General features: G+C 60.9%; 2 protein-coding genes across 5 annotated transcripts; one reads left to right on the top strand and one right to left on the bottom strand.

Moving 5' to 3' along the window:
- Positions 1-31: 31 nt before the first annotated feature.
- Positions 32-7,980, bottom strand: TMEM259 (transmembrane protein 259). 3 transcript variants are annotated; one of them, XM_033854969.2, is made up of 12 exons: positions 5,665-5,803; positions 4,162-4,250; positions 3,419-3,694; positions 2,808-2,907; positions 2,585-2,695; positions 2,176-2,298; positions 1,996-2,096; positions 1,857-1,914; positions 1,683-1,766; positions 1,461-1,593; positions 1,289-1,388; positions 32-1,174 (listed from the first exon to the last, which is right to left on the bottom strand). In XM_033854969.2, the coding sequence occupies exons 2-12, from the start codon at positions 4,174-4,176 to the stop codon at positions 629-631; spliced, it is 1,647 nt and encodes a 548-aa protein (XP_033710860.1). In that variant the 5' UTR covers positions 4,177-4,250; positions 5,665-5,803; the 3' UTR covers positions 32-628. The 3 variants fall into 3 exon arrangements, with proteins under 3 accessions (XP_033710860.1, XP_033710857.1, XP_033710859.1); XM_033854966.2 differs by lacking the exons at positions 4,162-4,250; positions 5,665-5,803 and adding an exon at positions 7,593-7,980; XM_033854968.2 differs by lacking the exon at positions 4,162-4,250.
- Positions 7,981-12,597: 4,617 nt separating this feature from the next.
- CNN2 (calponin 2) lies at positions 12,598-22,092 on the top strand. 2 transcript variants are annotated; one of them, XM_033854971.2, is made up of 7 exons: positions 12,598-12,624; positions 18,245-18,366; positions 18,886-18,952; positions 19,055-19,192; positions 20,120-20,236; positions 20,389-20,535; positions 21,093-22,092. In XM_033854971.2, the coding sequence occupies exons 1-7, from the start codon at positions 12,613-12,615 to the stop codon at positions 21,366-21,368; spliced, it is 879 nt and encodes a 292-aa protein (XP_033710862.1). In that variant the 5' UTR covers positions 12,598-12,612; the 3' UTR covers positions 21,369-22,092. The 2 variants fall into 2 exon arrangements, with proteins under 2 accessions (XP_033710862.1, XP_033710861.1); XM_033854970.2 differs by lacking the exon at positions 12,598-12,624 and adding an exon at positions 14,355-14,512.
- Positions 22,093-22,169: the final 77 nt, after the last annotated feature.

The raw sequence follows: 22,169 nt of genomic DNA, 5'->3' as shown, positions 1-22,169 counted from the left end.
CTGGCCTCCCCGCACACACAAACGCTGGCTGGACGCTGTCAACAGTTTATTCTATATACAAACACCATTTTGTACACTGCAATTAAATAGAGTGGAATGAGCCCTCTGCTCCATTCCTCACGGTGTAACTTGGGTTGGGCCACCGGCCGTGTCTTCACCCCGAGCAGGGCAGGACCCCGGCGCCCCCCGTGGCCGCGTCCGGGGCCCCAGCCTGGGCGTGTGGGCTGGCGGTGGAAAGGCACTGCACACGAGGGAGCACCAGCTGAGCCGGCCCCACTCGTTTCACCTTGCTCAGAGGCTTGCCCGTTTTGCCCTGGGACAGCTCACTCCGGACCTTTCACCAACCCATTGCAGAACCTTCCATGGAGCCCCCATCCCTTCTCCCACCCTGGCTCATCAGCCAGCCGAGTGGGCCCACCATAGACAGGGACAGGCTGCAGGCAGGCCCCATGCCCTGGGGGAGAGAAGCCCGCCTCCAAGCAAACCTGATGGACTCCAATACCGCCTAAGGCAGGCTGAGCAGTCCCAGAGCCATTGGGGACAGCCTCCCTGACCCCGGAGGGCTCCAGCCAGGTCACACCCAGCTGGCCTGGATGGCCAGGGACAGAGGCGGTGAGCTGCCCACGGCTCAGGAGCCGACCTCTGAGGGCGCATCCACTGGAGCCATGGACGCAAGGCTGGGCCCACTCACCCCAGCGGTCTGCGGGGCTGTGTCAGACCCTGGGGAGTCGCTTGTGGGGGCACTGTCCTGGGGGGCCCGAGGGAGCGCCCCACTGGGGCTGAGGGGGCTGGCCGGCCGCCGGTCCAGGAGAGAGGCGCTCAGGCCAGATAAGAAGGAGGCGTCTGTGATGATGGCAGCCGTCTCTGCCATCCAGCCCAGGTCACCACTGGCTGCTGCGGCTACCGAGGCCGCCGCGGCCACCAGGGAGCTGGGTGCCTCAGCCATGGGCCCAGGGCCTCCGCCACCACCCTGCAAGCCAGGGCCCAGGGCAGGGGGCTGGCTGGTAGAGTCGGGCGTGGCAGCCGGGGTGCCTCCGTTGTTGTTCAGGTCGTCTGGCAGGGCCGTGGGGCTGCCAGGGCCCAGCGGGGGCGTCTGCAGCAGCATCTCCTGGACGCGGATCTGCTGCAGAATGGCGGGCAGCTCGTAGTGGTGGAAGAAGTAGATCATGGAATGCTGGGGGGCAGGCACTGGGTCAGGCGAGGCCCAAGCCAGAACGCAGCCTCCGCAGAACCCCCGACAGGCTGGATGGACCCCGGGGTCACCAGTCCCAAGGGCAGCCCACCTCACCTGGATGAAGAGCCAGGAAGTAACGAGGGCCAGGCTGCTGTACTGCCCGTTGAAGCGGTAGTGGTAGGCGTAGAAGGCGAAGTGGTACAGGTAGAAGAACCTGCGAGGGGGACAGTGAGGCGCTGCCCACCCGGCTGCCCCCACCCTGGACCACACAGACCCCGGTGCCCACCGAAGCCAGTGCCGCTTGCTGGTGTTGGTGTGGCAGCAGATGGCGTCATACTGGTCGGCCAGCCACACGATGAGAATGATGTAGAAGGCCGTGGTGGTGTCGTTGAAGAACTCAGACATGATGGCCTCCATTCCTGTGGGGAGATGGGAGAATGCTGGTTGAGGGGAACGGGCAGGTGATGGCCAGGGCAGGGGGCAGGGCGTGGGAGCACAGGGTCCTCACCCACGAGGGCCAGGATGACGGTCAGCAGGGGCGCTGCGGGGAACGCGATGGCCATGTTCATCTCCAGCATCTGCAGCAGGTCCACTGCGGGCAGAGGGTGGCGGGCGGGCAGACCGGGTGAGGCGCCCGGTGCGGGGGTGGTGGGCGGGGGAGATGGCCAGCGGGGAAACTCACCAATGAAGACGAAGATCTGGTGGTGGGAGTAGCGCAGCAGCATGGACACGCTCAAGGTCTGCAAGCAGTGCAGCGTGAGGCCTGGGGCCGCCGCCTCGCCCCCCGCCCTCTGGCCCCCCGCTCCGCCCGCGGCACTCACGAAGATGACCATGATGACGAAGGCGGCCAGGTAGGATGTGCGGGCCATCCACATGCTCACGAAGCGGTAGTGCTCCCCGGACACCACGTTCCGCAGGAAGCCTGTGCGGGAGGCAGTGAGCCTGCGCCCCAGACCACCCCGGCCCCGCCCCGGCCCCGCTCACCCGGCTGGGCCCCGCACCCTTGTTCTCCTCGTTTTCCGCCAGGCCTTTCACACTGGACATGAGGATGTCGTCGTAGCCCAGGAACTCAGCCAGCAGCAAGCGGCTGAAGCGGTCCCCGAAGCACTGGTCCCGCGTGGGGTCTGTGGGCAGGACCGTGACAGGGGTGTGCACCTGGCCAGGCCCCCGCCAGCCCCAGTCGTGGTGGAGGCCCGGGGAAGGCCAGATCTCCATTTGTGGGAGTGGAGGAGCCCCCGCCCACCCCCGACCCGAGCAGTGATGTGCGTGACAGCCCCAGAGGAACAGTCAAGGGATGAAGCCTGGGAAGCTTCCCTCAGCTGGAGAGCACGGGCGGGCCCCCCAGGCCCCGGAAGCGAGTGCTTCTGGGCCACCCCTCCCCCAGAACCTCACTCTGCAGGTGACACTCACCCAGGGTGACCACCATGACTGGGATGCTAAGCCGCTGCCGCGTGGCCTGCGACAACCGCAAGAAGCCGTACTCCAGCGAGTACTCCACGATGTACTCGTCCTGCGGCCACGCTGTGGGTGGGACAGGCCTGGTCAGCCCGCGGAGCCTCTCTCCCCTGGGAGGGGCGGGGTGACCGCAGCCCACCGGGGGCACTGGCCTTTAGCTCCAGTGAGCAGTGAGTACCTTTTGTGGGCGTCTCAGGGAAGGGGAACTCCTGGCTGTCGTTTAGGGCCTCGGGGCCACCTGGTGGCTTGAACACCTTGGGCTCGATGTCCAGTTCAAACTGCAGAGAGGGAGGCAGGAGTCAGCAGGCCCATGGTGCCAAAGGGCCGGGCCTGGAGGCCTCTCCCTCACTGACTGACTGGAAGCAGATACGCCCCTGTCCCATCAAAACCCTGACCCCCAACACTGAGCTCCCTGAGAGCCTGTCTCCGGGTGAGGGTGTGGGAGGGATGCGGCCCCCTGCTGAGGTCTGCACCAATACCCTACCCACACGGATCCCTGGCCCGCAAGTTCCTGGCCTCTGGCTGCCCAAGCACAGCCCTCCCTGCGGGCTGTGGGCCCGTGTCCACTGCCATTCCTCTGCTGACGGGGCGCTGCATCACCAGGATGCCCAGAGCCGCCTTCCCGGCTGTATCTGCCCTTGGCACCCCCGGAACTGGGCCAATCCCTTTCACCTGACAGCTGGGAAGCAGCCCGGGGTCCCAGTTGGCCGCGAGGCCACGGGAGCGGGAGCAGCAGCAGACAGGGAGGCCTGTGGCCCTGAAGATCAGGACCGCTTCCAGCCAGCTCACCTTGACGGAGCTGTTCCCAAACACCTCCACGGTCAGCTCCTCCTCGTCGTCCTCACCCCCCAGCTCCAGGCCTCCCGGCCCCACAGCCAGCCCAGGGAAGCTGCCGCCACCACTGCAGAACTGCAGAAGGACGGGCGCGCGGCTCGAGTTGTGCTGCACCTCCACGCGCAGGACGCCCTCTCTCGGCCACTCATCCCGCACGTGCTCCAGGCAGTTGATGGGCGAGCGGGAGAAGACGATGTGGATGTAGGCCAGGACGAAGAGCACGAACAGGGCCTGGGGGCGGGGGGCGGTCAGCACGGGCCCAAGCAGAGCACGTGGTGCCATCACCCAGCTGCCCCAGGAGAAAACTCCCGACCTCACTGGCTAAAAATGGCCTCCCTCGCCGGCCGGGCGCCCTCTGCACCTCTCCCGGGCCAGCCTGAGCCGCTGAACACAGCCGACCCGCTTGGCCATGCCAACGGCCCCATGGCAGGGCTCGCCCTGTCCCCCGAGTGAGACGGGACAGCCCTAACTGTTCACTGGGGGGATCCTGACACAGGGCCACATCTTGGGACGTCTGTGGTGATCGTGACTGGGGGGCTCCCGGCATCGAGTAGGCAGGGCCGGGGAGGCTGCTCCACACCCCACAGCGCCCAGGATGGCCCCCTACAGAGAACGTCCCAGCCCCGATGTCCACAGTGCTGAGGAGAGGCCCTGCTTGACGTCACCCCAACCCCCTGCTCCAGGAGCCCCCGTCTGACCGTTGTGTTTCTCATGGGGTCCCGGTTGGCCAAGTGTCACCCTTCGGCCTGGACGCCGTGTCAAGGGCATCGCTCCCGGGGTGAGTTCCCTGTGTGGTACAAATGATCGTGGGGGACCAGAGTACGAAGCCGCTCCTTGTCCTGTCAACAATGATGCTCAGGGGTGTGGTGAACTTCCGGTGGCCACGCGGCCACCGGCAGGGCCGCCAGCACCTCGTCCTCTCCATGCCCTGCCAGGAGCACCACAGGGTGGTGCCAGCGCTGGCCGTGGAACTCCCGGCTTCCTCTCTGGAGCCTGCCCTGCAGACTGGGCACGGGCTGGGTCAGCAGAGCACCCGCTCCTGTCCTGACGGGGCGGTAATCAGAGCACTGCTGATTTAAGCAGAGACAGACTACACATCCCAAGCCCCTGGGGTTCAGGTCACGGCAGACAGATGCTGAGCTGAGAACAGAGCTGGGACCCTGCCTGGGGAGGAGGGGCTGGGGAGGCAGTGGGGAAGTCCAGCTGAGGCCCCCATGTCTGCAGAGCCTCCCACAGGCCAGCCTGCGCCACGGCCCTGAGACGTGGCCACAGGCCAAGCGTCACTCAGGACCCCCAGCACCTCTCCCCAACGTTGTGTCTGGGGACCTGGGAGCTGGCGACGGGAATCCTGACAGTGTGGGACCCACAGCACAGCAGGGTGAGGTCAGAGAGCTGACCCACAGCGCCAGTCGTGCCCTCTGGGCCCAGATGTCCAGCAGAGCCGTGTCTGGGACACTGTCTGCTCTGGGCCATAAGGACGACGCTGTACAACGTGATGAGATACCACAAAAAGTGCTGACACGCAGGATGGCCCGATGCCAGGGGCTGCCCGAGCACTTCCCCCGGAGACACACGTGCCTGCCATCACCCCCAGTTTGCAGATGAGGAAACCAAGGCACAGAGACCACGCGGCCAGGAGGGGTGGAGCCAGGAGTTCAACCTGGAACACACGCCAGGCAGGGCCAGCTGGGCCCCGAGAGCAGGGGCACTTGAACGGACGGGGGGCTGGTGGCACCATGACCTCGCTGAGTGGCCCCCATGACCCCACTGTCACCCTGGCGCCCCCTCCAGCACCCCTCACTGGTGTCTGCCCCATCACTGTCCTTATCCGGGTCCTGAAACCCCAGGTGGGGTCCATCACCCTTGACTGAGTGTGTGGGTCCCCAGAGGTAGGCCAAGACTCTCTCACCCCTTGACAAGGCTTGCCCCAGATCTGGACTTGTTTCCCCACCATGGAACAAGCTGTCTGCCCAGGCTTCCCTCCCCCTACAACCTATCATCAGACACACAGGGCAGCCCTACCCACGCGGGGAAAGCAGGGTGTACTCAGCAGCCCCGCCCACCTCACTCTCAGGATTTCAGGAGTCTTGTCCAGGGCCTTTCCTGCCCTCTGCCTGCCAGCTGGCCTGGCCACCTCACAGGCCCTGGGTGCTCCAGCCCCCCAACCTCTGGCACCCTGTGACCCCCATGCTCCAACTCACCAGCCACACGGCTGCGCCGTCCCGCCAGCTCCAGGGCCTCTGCATGCGCCGCTTCTGCTACCCACCTCCTTCCTCGCAGCCTGAGGCTGCCTGATGTGACACAGACCCTGCCCTGCTGGCTGCCGTCTCTCCCCCTTCCTCCTGGTCACCCTACTCATCGCTGGGCCCAGAGACTGGCACGAGGCGGCAAAGAGGATGGCAAGGGCGGCTCCCGCCAGCAGTGAGCAGAGAGGAACAGGTGCCACAAGAAGAGGCTGGGGAGCGGGGCTGGGAGGGGAACTTGATCTCTGTAGCAAGAGCCCAGAAGCTGGGCGGCTGAGAGGCAAAGGAGCAGAGCTTTCTGGAGCTTGAGGCAGCCTCAGAGATCAGCCAGCCGAGCCCTCCCTTTGCACATGAGGGGAACCAAAGGCGCCAGGGGTCAGGCAGGCTCTCGGGGAATGAAGGGCCTCCTGGTCGCAGCCCCAAGGAGAGAGGAGGTGCAGGGGGCTGAGGGCAGCCCGCTCACCCGGCCCCACACACCAGGGACGCGGCCTGGATGTGCAGCCCATCTGCTTGGCCAGCCCAACCCCTGGCCTGCTCCTCGGGCAGGAATTGGCGAGACAAAGCCACTGAGGCCGGGCTCTCAGGGAAAGCTCAGCTCCACGGGGGGCCCCACCTCACACAGGGCACCCCCTCGAGTGACACGGGCTCCTTCTGAGCGTGTCGGGAGGAACAGTGCTTTGTTCCCCAAGCCAATCACGGCCTCACATGGCCTTCTGCCTACGCCCCAAGCCGCCCATGGGTTCCAGGATTGGGGTAAAGGAAGGCCGACTCAGGAATCCTCCGGAGTCCCACCCCCACGCCCCCGCAGGGGACGCCTGCCGCTCCGGGACCAGGGGTTTCAGGCTGGGACCCGCACCAGGTCTGCGGGACGGCTCGCACCGCTGCCACCCAACGCCAAAGAGCTGCCGGCTCCCGACCAAGCTGGCCCAGCCGGCACCCCACGCGCCTTGCCCGCCAGCTCCAGCCCCCTTCCTGCAGACGAGGAATCCGAGCTTCCTCGGACATCAGCACCCCTGGCCCCGGCCCCCGCCCCGGGGGCCACTCCAGGACGGGACACGAAACAAAACAGCCATTTCTCCACTTCCTCAGACCCTCCAGGCAGCCGGGCTCGGCACCCAGCGAGCTCCCTCTCTGAGTTAAGACCCCTCCTTGGAGGAATCTGTGCCGGCCCTCCCGGCACCGCTGAACAGCCGAGAGCTCTGCCACCCGAGCGAGGACAAGGGGCGGGTCCACGGGAGGCCCCTCACAGAGCCACCTGCAGCACCACTGGCTGGACTTTGCCACTAAGCCCCACGGCGTGACCTCAGCTAGGTCACTTTCCCCCCCGGGGTTCAGAGCGGGGAGAATCCGAGTGGAGGCAAGCAGAAGGGCCCGAGGAGAAGAGCCCCAAGAAAAAAGGGGAGAGGGAAGAGGTGCAGGTGGGCGGTCCGGGGGTGTGTTCTGGGAGGGGGCAGTGGCGGTGAGGCCCGGAATCCCTCGAGTCTGGGGTTCGGGGCCAGGCCAGGCTCGGAGAGTGGGGAGGCGGTCATCCCGGACTGAGGATCCCAGGCGGCAGGGCCGGGGGTCACGGGGCTGGGCTCCGGCCTCCGGAGGTGGGGGACGCTGGGAAGGGCGAGGCGAGGGGTGGGGTGCGGCCTGGAGGGGGCTGGGAGTGAGTTTCTGGAGTCGGGATCAGGGGCCACTAACCGGGGGAGACCCGGGCCTTCCCGGGTGGGAGTTTCTGGGTAGGGGGCCGGGGGCGGCAGGCCTAAGGAAAGGGTCCCAACGGGTAGGGCCGGGCCTACGCCACCGGGTGGGAGGGGCGCGCTGCCCCGGGCGGGGTCAGAAGTCGCAGACCTGGGGGAAAGGGTCCGGCCGCCAGGGTCAAGATTCGGGGCCCCGGTCACCTTGAGCAACACGAAGAACTCGAAGAGACGACGGAAGGCGGGCGGGAAGAGGCGCGAGTAGGTGACAGCCATCTTGAAGAAAAGCGCATGGAAGAGCCGGTCGCGCACGTTGATGAGAGGATTGGGGTTGAGGTTGGGGGTGCGAGGCCCACGCGGGGGGGCTGGGCCGCCGCCGCCGCCGTTGGGCCCGGGCCCCGGGGCCCCGGGCGCCGCGAGCTCCGACATGCCCACCGTCGCGCCTTAACGGCCCGCGGGTCCCCGAGGACGCCTCCCCGCCGCCATCGGCCGTCCTCGCCACCGCCTCGCTCCTCACGGCCGCCCGAGCGCCGCCGCCATCTTCCGCCTCCGCGCCCCAGCTGACGCCAGCGAGTAGCCGCGCCGGCAAGAGCGGCCTCCCTGCGCCCGCGGGGAACGCTGGGATGCGGTTGGGCGGCCCGCGGCGGCCCCGCCCTGTGGCCTGGCTCCCGGGTAGGGAGCGGCGAGGGGCGGGGCTGCGTCTGGTCCGGGCGTTTTGCCTATCGCCCCCACAAGCCTCCGCGGCTGCAAGAAGGCGGGCGGTAAAATTAGTAAATCTCTGAGGAATTTAGAGGTGTTAAAGTAAACTGAAAGGAAATACGACTGCTGGAGATGTTTTTTACTTGGCGCTCTGGAAAACTATGCCGAAGATAAGATTACGTTAGGATGTTCTAGTTGAAAAGTGATTTAATTTCCGGCCTTTAAATAGTCTCGCGAAAAAATTTGGTTTGAGTATTTTAGGAACGTCCCTTCCCCACCCAGGCAGAGCGCGAACTGGGTGTTTTTAAAGGTTGCAGTTTTATCCCCGTCTTCCGCCGAACGGTAAAAAGCAATATAACTTCCTTCTTTCTCCGCTCTTGGGGTCGGTTGGGGCGTTTACCTGAGCGCCTGGCCGCAAGCAAAACAGGTTAAACAAGGTCGTTTTCTTTGTTCTTCCACCTCCCAGCTGCGATTCCCCGACCTTTCCGGCACGTGGAAAACAATTTTTCCACGGAGCGGGGGTAGGATTGTTCAGGCGGTAATGCGAGCGAAGGGGGGTGGCAGATGAAGCTTCGCTCGCTGGCCAGCTGCTCACCTCTTGCTGTGCGGCCCGGTTCCTAACAGGCCGCGGACTGCTACCGGTCCGCGGCCCAGGGGTTGGGGACCCCTGCCCTAGTGACTTTAGCTCTTCCTTCTGAGAACCGGGCCGCTCAGGTGGGTCACCTCCCCATCTCTCTCCTGCTCCCTGGCCGCCAGGCCCCTGTCCCGGCCATTCGGGGATGACGGAGTGGACAGGCCTCCTCCAGCTAAAGTGGGGTCACGAAAGGTCCGTACCTGGCCCTGCCTTCCTCTTGGCTGCCACCGGGTGCCCGCCCGCGGTGTCCCAGGCCTGGGGTCCCTCGTCTGGACCACATACACGCTCACTCATCTTTGAAACGTCTCGGCGCTTCCCAGCAGCCATGGTAGTAATAGGACCTAACATTCATTGAGTACCTACGGTATGCCAGGTGCTTCCACCTCCTGCTCCAAAGCAAGGCGGGGTGGGCTGCGGCAGGAAGTGTGGAAGGGCAGGAGGAGCCGGAGGCGAGGGGCCTGGGAGAGGATGCCTGACCCTGGGGAAGGACACGTTCGTGTCCCAGGGCCTGCACTGGGTGTTAGGGACACAGCGGCGGCCAATGCAGTACCGGTTCCTGCCCTAGCAGAGCTCAGGGACCAACAGGAGACAGGCAGACCGTCAAGTGGATATCTGGTCTGGTTCCCGATGGTGACAATCCTACTGAAGGGCACAGTCAAGGCCTCTGAGAAAGCCCAGAGCATTGGGGTGGGGGTGTTGGTTCCTGGGGGTGGGTTCCTATTCTGAATTGCACTGGGTGGTCAGGGAGGGAGGAGACTTTTCAGCTGTGACCTGGAGCCTGAGAGAACCTTCCAGACCTACCTTGCCGGCTTTCATAATCGTGGGAGCCCCACTCCCTGGAGGTGGACGGGTCTACCACAACCAGGAGGCTAAAATCATTCTCTTCCTGTTTCACAGGGAGTGCTCTGCACAGGGCCTGGCATACGGTAGGCATTCAATCGATGCAAATTCTTTTTTTTTAAATGAATTTATTCATTTTATTTATTTATTTTTGGCTACATTGGGTCTTTGTTGCTGTGCGCAGGCTTTCTCTAGTTGTGGAGAGCGGGGGCTACTCTCCCTTGCGTGGGCTTCTCATTGCCGTGGCTTCTCTTGTTGCGGAGCATAGACTCTAGGCGTGCAGGCTTCAGTAGTTGTGGCACGCAGGTTCACTAGTTGTGGCACACGGGCTTAGTTGCTCCGCAGCATGTGGGATCTTCCCAGACCAGAGTTCAAACCCATGTCTCCTACATTGGCGGGCAGATTCTTAACCACTGCGCCACCAGGGAAACCCGTAAACTTTACTTTTATTGGTGTAATTTCTGTGGAAATGGGCCCGTGTGGCAAGCAGCTGCTGTGTTGGGCAGCGCCGTCTAGTGCTCACTCCCACACAGGGAAACATGCGGCCCTGGAGAGCAAGTGAAAGTCATGATCACAGAAAAGGAGTATAGCGGGAGATGGGGGCGGAGAGAGTTCCAAATCTAAGCCAAAGACACAAGGAAGGACCAGACCCCAGGCCCGCCCTTCTGGGCACAGTCGGGAATTTAGAAGATGGCCTGGATTTCGGAGGATGCTGTGGTCATCATGTGGTACCTGTTTGGGATGTGTGGGTGGCATTGGGACCTGGAGCCTGGGCTGGGGCTCACTGAGAAGGTGCTGGAAGGTGGACAGTGAACAGGCCAGGTGGAAAGAGTGTCAGGCGGAGGGCGCAGCCAGGACAAAGGCCCTGAGGCAGGCCTGGCGCTGATCATTAGCGGCAGAGCAAGGAGAAGCCCCCGTGTCTGGAGCAGAGTGAGCAAGGGAGAGCGTGGGGCCTGGAGGACACCTTTGTTGAGGGGGCAGTGGGCAGCCATGGAGGACTGGGAGCAAGGGAGGTTCCTGACCTAACAGGCTTGAGATTTTATTGTTACTTTTTTTTTAAATTTTGGCTGTACCGGCTCTTAGTTGTAGCATGCAGGCTCTTTAGTTGAGGCACGCGAACTCTTAGTTGCGGCATGCATGCGGGCTCCAGTTCCCCGACCAGGGATGGAACCCGGGCCCCCTGCATTGCACGAAATCTTTACCCACTGGACCACCAGGGAAGTCCCTGTTGTTACTGTTATTTTGTTTTCGCTGCATCGTTGGGGCCATAGGACCCTCCGGGGTCTCACTCAGAGCCCTGACACTGCAGGGAAGGGGCCCAAGCCCCTCACCACACCTGCAGCCCCTGTGCGCAGCCACCCAGACTGCCAGGCCCCACCCCCATAGCCCAGCACCGGAGGCTGAGGCTCTGGGGTTTCCTGCAACTCCAGGTCCTCCAGCCCCTGGCCCACGTCCCTCTGCCATCGCGGAGGAGATCCTGCCCCAGAATACCTACATCCACCCCCAGTGAGCCTGCATCATTCCACACCTCCCCTACCCCCAACGCAGTCTCCCTGGTATCAGTCTAGGACAAAGAGGTGAGTGCGGGGGCGGGGGGGGCGGGGAGAGGGTGGCTGGTCAAGGGCGGAGGACAGCTGCAGAGGCCCCAGACCTCCCTGCCACGTTCTGAGGCTAAGCCAAAATTCCTAAGATTTTGACATGTGTTGAGTCAACATGCCCTTACCTCAGCTGACTGGGGATTGGAACCCAGGCCCAGGTGGGGGCCGCTGAGGTCATAGGATCATACAGAACCACATAATTCTGTAAGTTTTAGGTCCTGGGGGAGTTTCTCAAATTATAATATGACAAGCTTTTGGAACCCCAGGGTTTCAAAATCTGGGATGTCTGATCTGAATTTCTTGAGTTCCAGGAGGCTGAGAATCTAGACCATGGGTCAATAAGCTTTTTTCTTTCTTTTTTTCTTTTTTAAGCTTTTTTCTGTAAAAGGCCAAAAAGTTAATATTTTCAGCTTTGCAGCCCAGGGACTACTCAGCCACAAGCAGTCTGTACACAAACAGCTGGGCGCCAATAAATCTCTGTGCAAACATGGAAATTTGGATATTATATGATTTCCATGTGTCATGGAATAGTATTCTTCTTTTGATTCTTTAAAAACCTCTTAAAAATGTAAACACCATTCCTAGCTCGCGGGCTATACCAGAAAAAAAAAAAATAGCATCTGAATTTGACCCACAGTCCAGAACAGCGTTGGGCAGTAGAAAAATAAGACAAACCATACACAGAATTTTAAATGTTGGCTCATGTTAAAGAACTAAAAGAGAATAGTTTTTGGTCATATATTTCACTTCACTTGATATCTGGGAAATATGATCATTGCAACAGGTAATCGATATGAAAAATGATGTATGAGGTATTTCACACCTGTTTCTGTCCCGTGTCTGAAATCTGGCCTGTTTCCCGACACTGACGTTTCCTCGGAGACACTCATATGTAGCCCGACTGCGTAAAACTGACGCTGAAAAGGAAAACGCGTGCACACCCAAATGGTTTCACGTATACTCAGACATTTTCCAAAAACTGGATCCGGTGTTGGTTTGCACTTTTAAATTGGAATCAGTTAAAATCAAGGAAAGTGAAGGTTTCCCTTCCTTGGCGTTGCCAGCCACACCTCCAGGACTCAGGAGCCGCGCAGCCGGCGGGACAGGGCCCAGGAGGGCATTCTCGGTGCCATCTCGGTCCCATTGGTCACCACTGGTCTAAATGCCAAGATTTGCGTCACCCAGCACTTATGTGGTACCTACAATGTCCCAGGCATTTTTCTGGGCACCTGGTGAATGTCAATGCCTGGGAGGTAAGCCCATTTCTCAGGCGAGAGACTGAGGCCTGACGGCATTGGGGGGCTTGTCCAGTTCACCAGAGGGAAGGCAGGCAGGTGGTTCTAAAGTTTGGAATCATCCAGGCTCAGTCTTCTGTGGTTTAGCTCCTGTCCAGCCCTGCAGAGGCCCCACAGCCGCCCGGCGCCCCAGACATGGCCGGCCCCTGCACTGGAGTATGCCTGCCTCGGTGAGTATCAGCGGGTGTCACGTGCAACTTCCCTGTCCAGAGGCCCCCAGCTCTGGATGGTGTCCCTAGAGAGTCACTGGTGGCCCCCCTGGACAAGCACCAGGGGTCGGGGCATGACAGGAGGACCATGGGCGTGTTGCCGGCAGCCACTGACCACCCCAGGCTGGAGTAGGTACTCAGGGGACTGGCTCGAGCCTCCTTCCCCACAGTACCCTGAGTCCTGCCCACCCCCGTGCCCCAGCAGGACCTGCAAGGGGTCCACTCAAACCGCCCTCTGCCCCCACAACTCCCCACCTAGACACTGATGAACCACCCGTTCCCACACTCCACCTCACTGTCTCATTGTTGACCACTGGTTCCCATTTCACACATGAAGAAACACACCCAGCAGGGAAGGGACTCACCCAAGACCACCTGGCTAGGACTTGGACCCTGAAGAAAGCCTTCAGATAGATGGAATGGGAGACGTACAGTCAGGGAAAGTCAGTAGCTATCCGGGGAGTGGGGTGCCAGGGAGGAGTGCTCCCAGGGAAGGACAGGGTGAGTCATCTCTAAGCCCTCACAGAGCCCAACCAGCCACTTGTCAAATGTGTCAAACTCCTACTTATGCTTCAGAACCCCACACCCCACATCCCCTCTTACATGCCTCTTTCCTTCACCCCTCCAGTGGAGCACCCACTCCCTCCCCTATTTCCTCCACCGCCGGTCCCTCCTTCTGTCCTGTACCTGCTTGCATGGAGCAGGGGTGCCTATGCCTGGGTTTGTCTTCCCAGGGATGGACAGGGCCAGAGCCAAGGTCTCCTGGGAGCCAGTATCGCCTAACAAGGGGCTGGCCCAGAGGCCCCATCAGGGAGCTTTCAATGAATGAATGAATAGGTGTGTGAATGAATGAGTGAGTTACTGAAGAAATGAATTTATTTATTCTATTATTAATTTATTGATTTATCTGTACAAGCAGGCAGCTCCTGTTGAGTGCCAAGTGTGTGCCTGGCCTGGTTCCCTTGGCAGCCTCAGCCCTACCCCCAAGGCATCTCCTGACTTCAACTCTCTGTTGTTTCACCCCCTTCCCTATTCCCCACCATCCCTCAGCCCAGAATTGAAGGCCCCTTCACATCCCCTACTTCCCCAACCTATCAGATTGATCTCTACACGCTTTCAACCACTGACGGTCCCTCCAGGTCTTTGCATGTTCTGCCAGGAACACTAATCCCTTTTGGACTGGCGAACTCCGACTCATCCACCGAAGCCCCAGCACCAATGGCCCCTCCTCTGAAGAGCCTGCCCTAGTTCCCTTGCTAACCACCCAGCTAGGAGAGTTCCCAGAAGGGGACCTAGACTGGGAGGCGCCTCTAAGTGGCAGAGAGGGGGTTCCTCATTAGTGTCCCAAGGGAATTAGGGTCCCACCCAACCATTCCCCCCTGCCATCATCGTGCAAAAGAGTAAACTGAGACCCAGAAAGGGTGAGAGAGCCGCCTTGGGGCTCCCAGCAGGGAGAGGGCAGGGGTGCCGGGTCTCGGCGGTGCGGGGCCCCGGTCCCTCCCTGCCTCAGTCTCCCGTGGGTTCAGAGAGGGCGGGGCCCTCCGGGCTTCTGGTGACTGGGTGCTGCGCCGGGGCGGGGGTCGGGCGGTTGAGGGGCTCAGGAAGCCCGCAGCCGCAGGAATCCGGCGCCGAGCGGCCTTATAAGGACATGTGCGCCGGGCGCCAATCAGCGGCGGGGGCGGGGCGCCGGGTCCGCGTCCCCCGCCGGCTCGCCTGCCAGCCCGGCCGGCCGTCCGTCCCGTCCCGTCCCTTCCCGTCCCTTCCCGCGGCGCCGCGCCCGCCAGCCATGAGCTCCACGCAGTTCAACAAGGGGCCCTCGTACGGGCTCTCGGCCGAGGTCAAGAACCGGGTGAGTGAGGGGCGCACCCCCGCCCCGCCAGCCCAGCCCGTCGCACCCTCCGCTGCTGCAGGGCGGGCGACCCGCCGGATCCCCAGCGTCGGGGGCGGCCCTCCTTCCTAACCTCTGGGGGGTGCCCCCGAAGCTCCCCCAACTCGGCGGAAGCAGTGAGGTCTGTGCTCTGGCAGCCCCCAACATCTGGGAGCGGTTGGGTCTAACCCCTTCCCCAGCCCTGCGCCTCCAGCCCTCCCCCGCCTGAAGCCCCCAGTCCACCGCTCTCAACCCCCCAGCCCTGGGCCCCTCCAGAGCTTCAAGGCCTGAGAAGGCCCGAGGGAACCCCAGCGGCCCCCTTCTCATCCCCCTCCCCCACTTCTGCTTTTGGGGCCACTTAAGCTTAGGGGAGGGGAGGGGAAGGGGGCGGGCCGAGTGTTTGTGAGAAGCCCGTTGCCCCCCCCAGGAATTCCCCGACCTCTTACACCTGGGAGGCGGGGCACCCAGGGGGAAGGTGGAGTTGAGGGGGCCTGCCTTCCACCTCGCACCCCCTGCTGTTCCTTTCCACATTCTCTTTGTCCCCGTCTGACAAACTTTAAAGGGATAGCTAAGGCGTCCGCAGGACCCGTGGGATCCCCTGAATGTGACCCTAAGATGTGGGTTTTGTAACTTGCAAATGCGGGCTGGGACCTGGGGACACACTTTTAAAGAAAGCACTTGTGGTTCTGGCTCAGAGAGAGGGGCAGGCACGTCTGCAAGGCCACACAGCAGGGTCAGCGCACCTAGGGAGAGAGGAGCAGAGGATGATCCCAGCCCTGAGGGAGGTCCTAAGCCTGACCCGCAAGGGTCATCCAGCCGGAAGGGGGAAGGGGAGTGTGGCATCCCTGTCCACCCGACACGCACACACCGACACCTGGGAGTGTGGTCCCACAGCGGCAGCCGCCCCGCCGGGAGCCTGCCTGGGCACGCCGGGGACACAGCCCTGCCAGCTCCCAGGCCCCTGCCCGGTCGGCACTCCAGGGCCTGCAGACACGAGGGAGAATTTCCGCATCACCTCTGTGAGCCCCAAGGAGCCTCCTTCCAGCCCGTTTGGGAAGTCGAGGGACTGAGCATGGTCCCTGGGCAAGCTCCCCATGATTCCCCCTTAAACACACAATTCCCCACTCCAGCAATAATGCCATGGTGAGGAGGGGGGTGTTTACGGGCCCCACCCAGCGCCAGGATGGTCTAAGACCCCTGGTTTGCACACGGGGTTCAGAGACATTGCTCAAACTGCCCAGAAGCCCACAGCTGGCCAGAGGCAGAGTCAGTCAGGACTCGAACCCAGACCTGCCGCAGCCACTGCCCCATGGCCACCGGTCCTCCTGGCAGTCCAGGCATCTCCCCTGAGGCAGCAGGAAGTGGGTGAGTACAGCACCCTAGCGGGGTGGGGGCCGCTTCCTGCAATGGAGTCCGTGGAGCCAGATTGACAGCTGCCTTGTCGGGGATGAGGTCAGAAGGCTCCCTGTGACCAGCCCTCAGTTTGCAGGTCTGGAGAATGGGTGGGCCACCCCCGAATTGGAAACCAGGTTCCTGTGGCTTCTCAGCCACGCCCCATCCACTTTACCAGCTGCTTGAGAGGAGGAGGGAGACCCGGGGCCCTCTCTGCCCAGCCCCCCAGGCCTCAGTCCCCCACCCCGCCATGGCCCGGAGGCAGGCTGAGGTCCAGTGTATCCCTCTGAGATCCCTGGCCGGCTGGGGGGCCTAGACCACTGGGAACAGCTGGTCCCGATTTAGCAGGGAGGCAGCGGCTGCATTCCTGGCAGTTTGCGGTGGGGAGGAATGTGCTGAAGGCTGGCTGGGCAGCCACTGCGGGCGGGGCTGGGCCCTGCGAGCCGTCGGGGACGGGGCCCAGCTGGGCAGGCGGGCCAGGCGTCCAGACCAGCCTGCCTGCTTCAAGCTCGGCTCTCATAATGACACCCTCTGCTTCCTCCAGCCCTGCTGCTCCCCGGCCTGCGGGAACTAGAGACCCGCGGGAGCCAGAGACCGGGCAGATGGGGTTAGCAGGCCAACCTCCCGCCTTTGTGTCCCCTGTGCTCTGGGCGGCTCAGCCCTGGTCCTGCATCTGGGGCTTTATATGCAGGAAGCAGGAAGCGACGCCCAAGTTTGGAAAGCCTTATGAAAACAATTCAAACATAAATGGGGAAACGGAGGCACAGGGTGAAAACTTTCCATGGTCACGGGGAGCTGGGGGCAGAGCTGGGAGGAGGACTTGGGGCTGCAAAGGCAGCTCTGGGTCCCTGTGCCCTCCAGGTGTGTAGAGGAGAGGAAAAGAGACGGGCAGGGATGGCGTGAGTAAAGGTGGGCAGGGGTCTGGGGTCGAAGCCCACCCAGCTGGGCAGCCAGGTCCACAGCTTCTTCCCACCCCTCCAGGGAGCCGCCCTGGGGCTGCCCGCACACCACACCGTCCTGGGTCTCCCTGGGTGCTGTGAGATGCTGTCGTGGGGAGCAGGGAGTGTTGTGTCTGTGGACAGCAGTGAGCGCTGATGCAGGACCATGAGCAACTTATCCAGAGACAGCCTGAGCTGGATGGCGCGGCTCGTAGTGAGGATGGAACGTAAGCTAGGAGATAGATCATATGGCAGAAGGTGGAGAAAAGCTAGAAAGAAAATAAAGGAGGGCTGGGGGTGGAGGGGATGAGGAGGGCTGTCATAGCCAGGTAGTCAGGGAGGTCCTCTCCAAGCTACAGCTGGAGTGAAGGGAGGGACCCAGCTGTGCAGACATCTGAGTCCAAAGTGACAGCATGTGCAAAGGCCCTGAGGCAGTAACTGGCCCTGTGGCCAGTTCAAGGGGCAGAGAAAGGTTTGGTGGTTCCTTAGTAAGTTAAGCTTAGGATTATCTTGTGACCCATCAATTCTACTCCCTGGTATATGCCCCAAAGAATTGAAAACAAGTGTTCAAATAAAACTGGTAAATGGATGTCTATAGCAGCTTGATTCACAAGAGCCAAAAGGTGGAAACAGCCCAAATACCCATCAGCAGGTTAATGGTTAAACACGTGTCCCTCCACACACGGTAACATCACTCAGCCATGAAAATGGGTGAAGCCTGACACTCGCTACAGCCTGGATGGACCCTGAGACCATGATGCTCGGTGAGAGAAGCCAGACACAGAAGGACACACAGGATGTGATTCCATTGATGGGAAACGTCCAGAACAGGCAGATCCACAGACACAGAGAGTGGATTCCTGGTTGTCAGGGACTGAGGGCAGGGAGGAGTGGGAGGTGGCAGCTTATAGGGACGGGCTTCCTTTTGAGATGACGGAATATTCTGGAACCAGACAGAGGGGATGGTTGCACAACCTGGTGAATGTACTAAATGCCACTGATTTATGAGCTTTAAAATGAGCTTTAAAATGGTACCTCTTGTGTGTTTCTCAACACAATTTAAAAACAACAGGGAAAGGCCAGTGTCTTTAGTGCTGGGAGACCAGGGAGGTGGCGGACGTGGGGGCAGATCCCTCCAGGGCCGTGTTGGCTGCCCTGTGGGGTTTGACACCAGTGAAAGTAGATTAGCCCCGACGATTGTCAGTGGGAGATGTGGGGTGGTTTATCTGTGCTGATGGGAAAGGGTCTGCTTGGGTGGCGTGGGGACCTCTAGGCCCCTCGGTCTTTTCTTCCCCTGGAGCCCTGGGCCCTGCTGCATTAGGAGGTTCACTGGGCTCCCGCTGGGTATGTGCTCACGCCAACACTGTGCCCTCTGCCCCTCCAGCTCCTATCCAAATATGACCCTCAGAAGGAGGCAGAGCTCCGAAGCTGGATCGAGGGACTCACTGGCCTCTCCATCGGCCCCGACTTCCAGAAGGGTCTGAAGGATGGGATCATCTTATGCACGTGAGTGCGTGTATCCGCATATGCTCATCACCCTGACTGTTCTGCACAATGAGGTCACGCTCCACGTGCTGTGTGACGCCTGCTTGCTTTTCCTGATGGGTCTCTGGTCTTTCTTGCTCTTCTTCCTTTTTCTTGTGTTACTGCTTTGTCTAGGATCTCTAATGTGGAGCATCCTCTCGGGAGAGCCTATAACATTTCTGGAAGACCTTCTTTGCTGCACCCTATTCAGCCGTGGTTCAAACGTTCCATGGTTTGCACCTTAAAAATGTTAACGGAAATTCCCAGATTCACTCCCCAAACTCGGTGGTTCTGGACTATACTCCCAGTGCTGGTTATTGTCACTCTTTGGCATCTTTGCATCTTTGGTGGGTGAAGACTGGATTGCAAGAGGGGAAACTGAGGCCCAGGGAGAGGCAGTGAGGTTGGCCAGGAAGGCATGAATTAGTCTCTTGGGTCTCTGAAGTCCTGCTACACTAATGGAGGTTCCCTTTTCCCCACCATCCCATATGCCCCCCCCAGACTCATGAATAAGCTGCAGCCAGGCTCAGTCCCTAAGATCAACCGCTCCATGCAGAACTGGCACCAGGTGAGGGACAGGGGGGTGGAATGAGGATGGGGCTGGGGGACCCCATCTGACGGGGGGGGTAAGACCGAGGCCCCTCACTGTCCTTTTCCTGCTTCCTCCCAGCTAGAAAACCTCTCCAACTTCATCAAGGCCATGGTCAGCTACGGCATGAACCCTGTGGACCTGTTCGAGGCCAACGACCTGTTTGAGAGTGGGAATCTAACACAGGTGCAGGTGTCTCTTCTTGCCCTGGCCGGGAAGGTGAGGCCCAGAGAGGGGCAGCAATCTGCTCAAAGTAACACAGCGAGCCAGGCGGGGATTTTCAGACGCTGTTCATTCATTCCTTCACAAAGATTTCTGAGCACCCACGAGGCGCCGGGCACTTTGGATCCAAGGGTGACCAAGGCAGACACAGTCAACCCCTTTATGGGCAGACAACGAACAAATCTCCACTTTTTTATTTACAAAAAATTTTATGTTAGAGCATTTTTAGGTTCACAACAAAACAGAGTGGAAGGTACAGAGACTTCCCGTCTACCCCCTGCCCCCACTCATGCACAGCCCCCCCTACTTTACATAATCAGTGAACCTCCGTGGACATCTCCTTAACACCCAGAGTTCCCATTAGGGTTTGCTCTTCAAATCATTGTTTTACAAATTATAAATCGTGAGAAGTGCCTTGAAGGAGAAGAAAGCGTTAGGCCGATGTCTAGGGTCTAAAACAGAGACCAAGACGGGCTGGAACAATGTTTCAGGAGGAGGAGGTTTTCATGTCAGGGAATTGTGTTCTGAACGGTGCTTTCAGAAGCCCCCTGTGATTGCCACGTGGGTAGTGAGGTGGGGAGACCAGGGAGGAGTGGGGGACAGGCGTCCAGGGGAGAGACGATGGCCGTGGCCTGGCCGAGTGGCTGGGGCTGGGTAGAAGGAGGTGATGGAAGGTGAGAGAGATAGGAGGTGATGACGCCCCCTAAAATTCTTGGCCTGTGCAGCTGTAAGGCTGGGGCTGCCATTGCCTAGGGAGGGAAGGCTGGGGGCCACATGGCTGCTGAGCCCGAGGTGTTGGGCTGCTGGTGTGGGGGGCAGGTTGCAGCCAGACACCTGGGCCTCCCCTGGGCTCACACACCCCAGGCCTGGCTGGGGGGACCCGGCTGCCCCTCCCTGATACTCCCACCCCCTCTTTCTCCCCAGGCCAAGACAAAGGGGATGCAGAGTGGCGTGGACATCGGCGTCAAATACTCGGAAAAGCAGGAGCGGAACTTTGATGATGCCACCATGAAGGCGGGCCAGTGTGTCATCGGGCTCCAGGTGGGTGCGCGGCTGCTCCAGCCCCAGGGTGCGTGGGTGGTGGGCTTGTGATGCGACCCAGGCCCTGTCCAGCCTGGTAGCCCCTCAAGTTCGGGGCAGGGTCTGGAGGCCTGGTGGGGGCAGCCTGACCTCTCCCACCTGCGTCCCTGCAGATGGGCACCAACAAATGTGCCAGCCAGTCAGGCATGACGGCGTATGGCACCAGAAGGCATCTGTACGACCCCAAGAACCATATCCTGCCCCCCATGGACCACTCGACCATCAGCCTCCAGATGGGCACAAACAAGTGTGCCAGCCAGGTGGGCCTCCCCAGTCCCCCCGGGCCCCCACCCACCTTACCAAACCCTGAGGGCTCATCCCTGTTGCTGAGAGCATCTCCCGCCGAAACCCACTCTGGGTTTCCCTCCTACCCCTCTGGCCGTGCCTGCTCTGACTCTGCCTCAGCCTGCTGTGTGTCCCAGGGGAAGTTACCAGCTCTGTGCCTCAGTTTCCCTCAAAGTTTTGCCCAGAGGCCCATCCAGCTCTGATATTTTTAGACCCTGCAGTTGTCACTTTTCCTGCTATGTTGGTGTATCAGTGTGATGCCTTTGGAGCATTCAGGTCCTGGCAGGCCTGAGCCCCAGCCTGGGGAGCTTCCTGGCTGGCAGGGAGAGAGAGCTGGACCCAAACACCAGATCAACTCAGCACAGAGTCAGAAAAGAGAGGGTTCTGAGCGGGGCTTGGAAGGATCTGTAGGAGTCTGCACTGTGAGTGCAAAGACAGGGAGGTGGGAAAAGGTGTGAGAATTTAGGGGAAGTTCTCTGGGGCCTCTGTTTCCCCTTTTCTTCCCTCCCTGACGCCGCTTCTCTCTCTCCAGGTGGGCATGACGGCTCCAGGGACCCGGCGGCACATCTACGACACCAAGCTGGGGACAGACAAATGTGACAACTCTTCCATGTCCCTGCAGATGGGTTACACGCAGGGCGCCAATCAGAGCGGCCAGGTATTTGGCCTGGGCCGGCAGATATACGACCCCAAGTATTGCCCTCAAGGCCCAGCGGCCGATGGGGCTCCAGCGGCTGCCGGAGATGTCCCAGACCCGGGGGAGGCCCCAGGGTACCCCCCCTACTACCAGGAGGAGGCAGGCTACTGAGGCGCCCATGCGGGCTGTCTCCCATCATTGCCCCATCCGGGTTTTCGGGTTTTTCTGTGTTTTTGTCTTGTTTTTCTTACATGTCTGAGTGCTGCCAGCTGAAGGTCTGGGGAGAAGGGGTGAAGGCCATATCCAGATGCATGTGGGGTGGGGGTCCCCGCCAGGGCACCTCCAGGCATGTTTCCTAACAGGCTTTGGGCCAAGTTGCAGGGGAGAAAGACGAAACCCGGGCAGGGAGGGGGACCGACCCCAAGTGGTTTCCGGTTGCTTCCTCCCTTCTTCTCTTTTCTCTGCCGATCAGTTTGTGGTTTCTGTACCCACAGAAGTTTCAGGCCGTTTTAGTGAAATGAAAATACTTTTTTTTTTTCAGGGGAATGGTAGGGGGATGGTGGAGGGGGCTACTGGGAGAAGGTCAGGCCACAGTCCCAAAATATTTTAGGCCTCGTGAGGTACTGGATTTCCCTAGGACCCTCAGACCACCGGCCCTGTCCCCTGCCAGGGGCCCAGTTGGGATACTGAGGCCCAGGCAGGATAGTGCAGTTCTGAGTGGTTGAGGCAAAGCCAGAAACCCCCATACTTGTCCCCACACCCCACCAAATACTGCACAGGGACCCCCACCCAGAGGCCCTCCCGGGGACCAGCCCCTGCCCAGGAGCCCTGGGACCAAGAAATAATGTGAAATACCGACTGTGGACCAAAGGAAATAAAACCTCTTTTTCGGAAATGAAGGTGCTGGAGTTGGTGCCCAAGACAGCCTGGGGGGCGGTGCCTGGCTTGGATACCTTCTGGGGTCCTGGGATC

This window comes from Tursiops truncatus, chromosome 3 (genome assembly GCF_011762595.2).
Source record: "Tursiops truncatus isolate mTurTru1 chromosome 3, mTurTru1.mat.Y, whole genome shotgun sequence".
NCBI lineage: Eukaryota > Metazoa > Chordata > Mammalia > Artiodactyla > Delphinidae > Tursiops > Tursiops truncatus.
Note: the sequence above shows the minus strand (reverse complement) of the source record. Positions and strands in the feature narration are given on the sequence as shown.

Coding starts and splice junctions, on each gene's coding strand:
- TMEM259 (XM_033854966.2), bottom strand. CDS start 7,817: ATGTCGGAGCTCGCGGCGCCCGGGGCCCCGGGGCCCGGGCCCAACGGC. Junction 1,389..1,460: donor AGCAAGCGGCACTGGCTTCG/GTGGGCACCGGG, acceptor TCCCCCTCGCAG/GTTCTTCTACCTGTACCACT. Junction 1,175..1,288: donor CTTCCTGGCTCTTCATCCAG/GTGAGGTGGGCT, acceptor CCTGCCCCCCAG/CATTCCATGATCTACTTCTT.
- CNN2 (XM_033854970.2), top strand. CDS start 14,450: ATGAGCTCCACGCAGTTCAACAAGGGGCCCTCGTACGGGCTCTCGGCC. Junction 20,237..20,388: donor AGTGTGTCATCGGGCTCCAG/GTGGGTGCGCGG, acceptor GCGTCCCTGCAG/ATGGGCACCAACAAATGTGC. Junction 20,536..21,092: donor CAAACAAGTGTGCCAGCCAG/GTGGGCCTCCCC, acceptor CTCTCTCTCCAG/GTGGGCATGACGGCTCCAGG.